Source organism: Mus musculus, chromosome 7, assembly GCF_000001635.26.
Source record: "Mus musculus strain C57BL/6J chromosome 7, GRCm38.p6 C57BL/6J".
NCBI classification, from domain to species: domain Eukaryota; kingdom Metazoa; phylum Chordata; class Mammalia; order Rodentia; family Muridae; genus Mus; species Mus musculus.
In genome coordinates this window covers 32,208,697-32,213,051 of record NC_000073.6, presented here as the reverse complement: position 1 = coordinate 32,213,051, position 4,355 = coordinate 32,208,697, and the positions used below count along the sequence as shown (strand labels likewise).

The 4,355-nt window shown below is 43.9% G+C and overlaps 1 protein-coding gene across 2 annotated transcripts; it reads left to right on the top strand.

Annotated features, from left to right (window-relative positions):
- The first annotated feature begins 1,909 nt into the window (after positions 1-1,909).
- On the top strand, positions 1,910-3,879 carry Scgb2b11 (secretoglobin, family 2B, member 11). 2 transcript variants are annotated; one of them, NM_001310657.1, is made up of 3 exons: positions 1,910-1,989; positions 2,454-2,635; positions 3,622-3,879. In NM_001310657.1, exons 1-3 carry the CDS (start codon positions 1,929-1,931, stop codon positions 3,715-3,717), a joined length of 339 nt encoding a protein of 112 aa, NP_001297586.1. In that variant the 5' UTR covers positions 1,910-1,928; the 3' UTR covers positions 3,718-3,879. The 2 variants fall into 2 exon arrangements, with proteins under 2 accessions (NP_001297586.1, XP_006540556.1); XM_006540493.1 differs by having other exon boundaries at positions 1,929-1,989; positions 2,454-2,560; positions 3,622-3,717.
- The last annotated feature ends 476 nt before the right edge of the window (positions 3,880-4,355 follow it).

The following is a 4,355-nucleotide window of genomic DNA, read 5'->3' as shown; positions in this document are numbered from 1 at the left end:
TGGCAAGGTACCCCGGTGTTTGAGTGGAGTGGAAGGGAATTGTGCCCCAGGTCAGGCCCGGGTAGTCTGCTTCCCTATTTACCACAGTCTCAGGTTCCACACAATTGGATTGGGGCAGGCCTGTTTAGTTTTTTTTTTTTTTAATTGTTTTATATTCATCAATTAGGAGCCTGTTCATGCTTCTTCAAGCCAGGTTCCATAGAAAATTCTAGATGTTTGTTCATGTGTTTGTATACTTGTGTATGTGCCTGTGTATGGACAGTGGTACTAAGATGTGTGTGTGTGTGTGTGTGTGTGTGTGTGTGTGTGTATGTGTGTGTGTGTGTGTGTGTGTGTGTGTGTATGTGTGCATGTGAAGGTCAGACAACAATTTCGAGGAGTTAATTCTCTTGTACAAGGTGGTTTCTAATATTTGAACTCAGGTGTTCACCTTCAATCACTTCACTTTTAATCACTAAGCTATCTCAACATCCTTCCACACAAATTTTTGAGACCAAGTCTCTTATTGAAAACGAGGCTCACATGGAATTAAACATGTTTGCCAACACTCTTATGAGTCCAATGGAATTGAACCCTGAACTTTATGCTTGCACAAGAGGCAATTTTCACACTGAGCTATCTCTTTGGTTTCTCCTGTTTATGTGTGCAGTGCTGTAAGAGAACCCTTTGGCTTTGCACACACTAAAAAACTATGCTGCCACTGTTGTAGGGAACTAGTGACAAAATGCCATGTGAGAAGAAAAAATTTCTAATCACAGTTTGAAGAGATACAGTCCATCACCGTCAGTTAGGCACAGTGAATGAACCTGAGATGGTTAGTCATATCTACAATCAGGAAGCAGAGAGGCATGAATGATTCTTCTCAGCTTGTTTACCTCTGTCCACCTATATGTAACCATAGTACACGCTTCCACATAAAAGTCAGTCTACCCACCTCAATTGACCAAACCTAAAAACACCCACTCAAAACTTTGTTTCTATGGCAACATTCAACCCAGTCAGAATGATCATCAAGATTAGCCATCACACACTGCAAACAGGGTGAGCCTAAATTTAAGACCTGCCTATCTTAAGAAACATGAACTACCACATACAGCTGACAATCATATCTGTGCTGGAAATATTTTCCTTATGGTAAGTATGTTTTTCTGAACTTGAGACACTCTATACACATAGCAATTCCTGTGGCCTGCAGAGCAGTGCAGTTTACAGGCAGGAAGTTCACAGTAGCTTGAGGGGTTGTGGACAGTTGAGTTCATGTTCAGTGTTGAAACCCTCACTCTAACACTCAGTGCTCTCACCACATGGTCAATACTGTTCAAACCTCTTTAAGACATGGTTCCTAACAGAGGTGAGAGTGGACAAGGGAACATGACAACATGAATGAGCAATGTGGAGTGAAGCACAATTTGTGGTACAAAAGCATCATCAGCTCCCAAGGATATCCACACTGCCAAAGAGCTGGGGACTACCCTGGCAGAGTGTCACAGAGGTAGATGGTGCCTCCATGTTCTCAGCCTTCCACTACAAAGGTCTCAGTAGCTTGGAAAATGGGATCAAGAATAGGTAAGGAGTTTGACAAGAAAGCACAGGTGACAAGTAGAACAGGACCACAGGTCATTTTGTTCAGCACTTGGGCTGCTTGCAAAGATCAGCTCTCAACCCTCTTTGGCAAAGGTACAAACAACTTCTCTCTAGAAACTGATGACGTCAGCCTGTCTCAGGTTGTTTGTTCTTCAGAGTGGGAGGGGCCCCCATGCTGCTCCCTCTATACAAGTTGAAAGGAGATCCACAGGTGCTAGGCTCTGAACCAAATGGTGTTTGGAACTCCTGAAGTTATGTTTGCGGATGGGTGTGGCTGGGCTCAGAGCTATAATGATTGATAATAAGAGGTTCTCCTCTGAGAGAAGCATTTAGCACTCTTCACCATGAAGGGGACACTTCTTCTGCTGGGCTTGCTGGTGACTGGAGAACTGAGCTTCCAGACATGTGAGAGTGGTACCCTTGTGCACCCCATCTCAGCCCCATGGAGATATCTAAGTAGGGCCCTGAGACAGACCTAGGTGTCCTCAGGAGGCCACTGGCAAGGAGCTTAAGAAGACAATTGATGCTTTCTCCTCTGAGTTAAAACTGTTGGGTTTGTGGGACATGGATACAGAGGTGTGCTGGTGATGATACTCATGATGAAGGGAACTTAGATGCACAGTTGTAGCTGAGGCAAGTGTTGGGCATATGTGAAAGTCAGATACCAAGGTCTGTCCACTCATGGATGTTTTTCTGCTAGATCTGTGTATCTCATGTAAACCATGTTGTTTCTGGGAGGCTGAAGCCTTTGGGAGGGTTTGACTATGAGAAAAGTCAGTTAAGGCATTTGTAGATGCTGCAAGGAACATTAAGCCTCTGCTTTGACCATCCCATTGTCTTTTAATGGTATTTTCTCTCTGTGTTTGCAGCAGAAGCATGTGTTTCTTTCTTTGAAGGCTATGCAAGTGTTCTCTCAGGAAGTAGGGTGTGGTTGTATCAAGAACTACAGGCATTCGATGCTACTGCAGAGGAAAAGGTGGCCTTGGAAAAAATCCAGGGTTGCTACAGTGAGGAAAGAATAAGAAATATACTTCTGGAACCCAAAATTATGGTAATTTTCTGTGTACCTCCACTCGCCCATGCAACAGATGCTGTAAGGCTGTGTATCTGTAATAAATGCAACCATTACTGCATATCAGCTGTCCTGCAACTGAGAACTGAAACACTTGCCCACCCTAGTACATGTAAAGCAGCATGCCATGTACACAGCCAGCCTGTTCCTTGCACCATCCTGCAGTTCACTCCCACATGCTGGGTAAACATTGGATTCTCACCCATAATAATAACAGTGGAGACCTTCGATGGCCTCTGCACAGGTTTGATACACCCAGCTCTACTTTAAAATGCTTGAAATTTCTCTCCAGTGTCCTTTTTGAAACCTCTCTGTTGGTTTATTATTCCTCAGCCATAGATGAATCCCTTTGCTGGGGATATCATCTGTGCTATAACAAAAACTCCCACCACATCTGAAATGCCAGCCCTACCCCAGCAAGTGCCTACACTCACCACTGTTGTCTCTTCTAGTCTCTTGTTTCAAGCATAAATGGATTGCAGAAATGTATATTTTGAGCAGTGCAGCTCTCACCCTATTTCCCAACGTATTTTACTTGATTATCAGGTCTTGAAAAACCACAGTGCTATCCAAAATGATTTTTCCCTCACAAGTCTACAGGGAGGACATATTTTTAACATGACTACACAGCCAATGTGCCTGGAGAGAGGTACTCAGATGTGGGAGACATCAACAAACTCATACTCAGCTCTACTGTCCCGCTCTAGACCTAGCTCCCATCATACTTTCCAGAACCTTCTCCACATCTTCCCTGCTGGCTATAGTGGTTTTCAGGCTTCCTCCTGAAGGGTGTGAGTGGTATCCAGTTCCCTTGAGGCAGAACTTGTTACTAGAGACCTGAATCACTGCATGGGATTTTCTTCCATGTGGTTGAGGAACAGTATCTTTGTGGTTGTGGAGTCCTACTGAGGTGTTATAACTTGCCTGTAGCCAACACTGTCCCTCTCTTCCTTTTTGTTTTCCAGGAAGCCATGGTCGCCAGCCCAGAATGCCGGTCATACCATAGTCTTAACAATTTTAGATCCATTTTAGAATTTATTTCCAACCTATTAGGAGAATAGATGTTAATGTATTTTGGGCACCCATCTTTGCAACATGTCTGATCTAAGTGCCATCTTGCTGACCTGTTCTCTTTCTCTCCTGAAGTAGGATTCCTGATACTGTTCCTTCATCATTCAGTCTCTTAGACTAAATCTATTAAAAGCTTGCAACTCTGTTCTGTGACCTGTGTCTATGTGCTGAACAAGGTCTTCAGGGTATCCAGGAGATACTAAGAGAAATGACTTGTATAGTCACTGAGAGCAGGGTGACTGCTTCTGGTTAGCCAGGTGATCATGAGAGAGCCTTTCTGGTCTCATTTATTTTTGTTGTTGCTGTATAGACTAGGCTGGCCTGGAACTCACAGAGATCCATGTGTCTCTTCCTCCCAAGTGCTGGGATTATAGATTGAGCCCCCATGCTCAGTTTACTGGAGCTCTGTGAGACTCTGGAGACTAGGATTTTCTGAGGGAAAATAGTATGTAAGTAGCCACAGGATTCACCAGGTCGTCAGGATAGAAAAGAAGTGGAGAAACACTTCCCTCATGCGATGTCTCTGGGCTATATCACAAGACTATGAAATCCTTGTGTCCAGTTATAACAGGAGAGTAAAGCAGAGATCAAAAGGGTATGCTTCTCAGATAATCTTGGTCTGATAGTG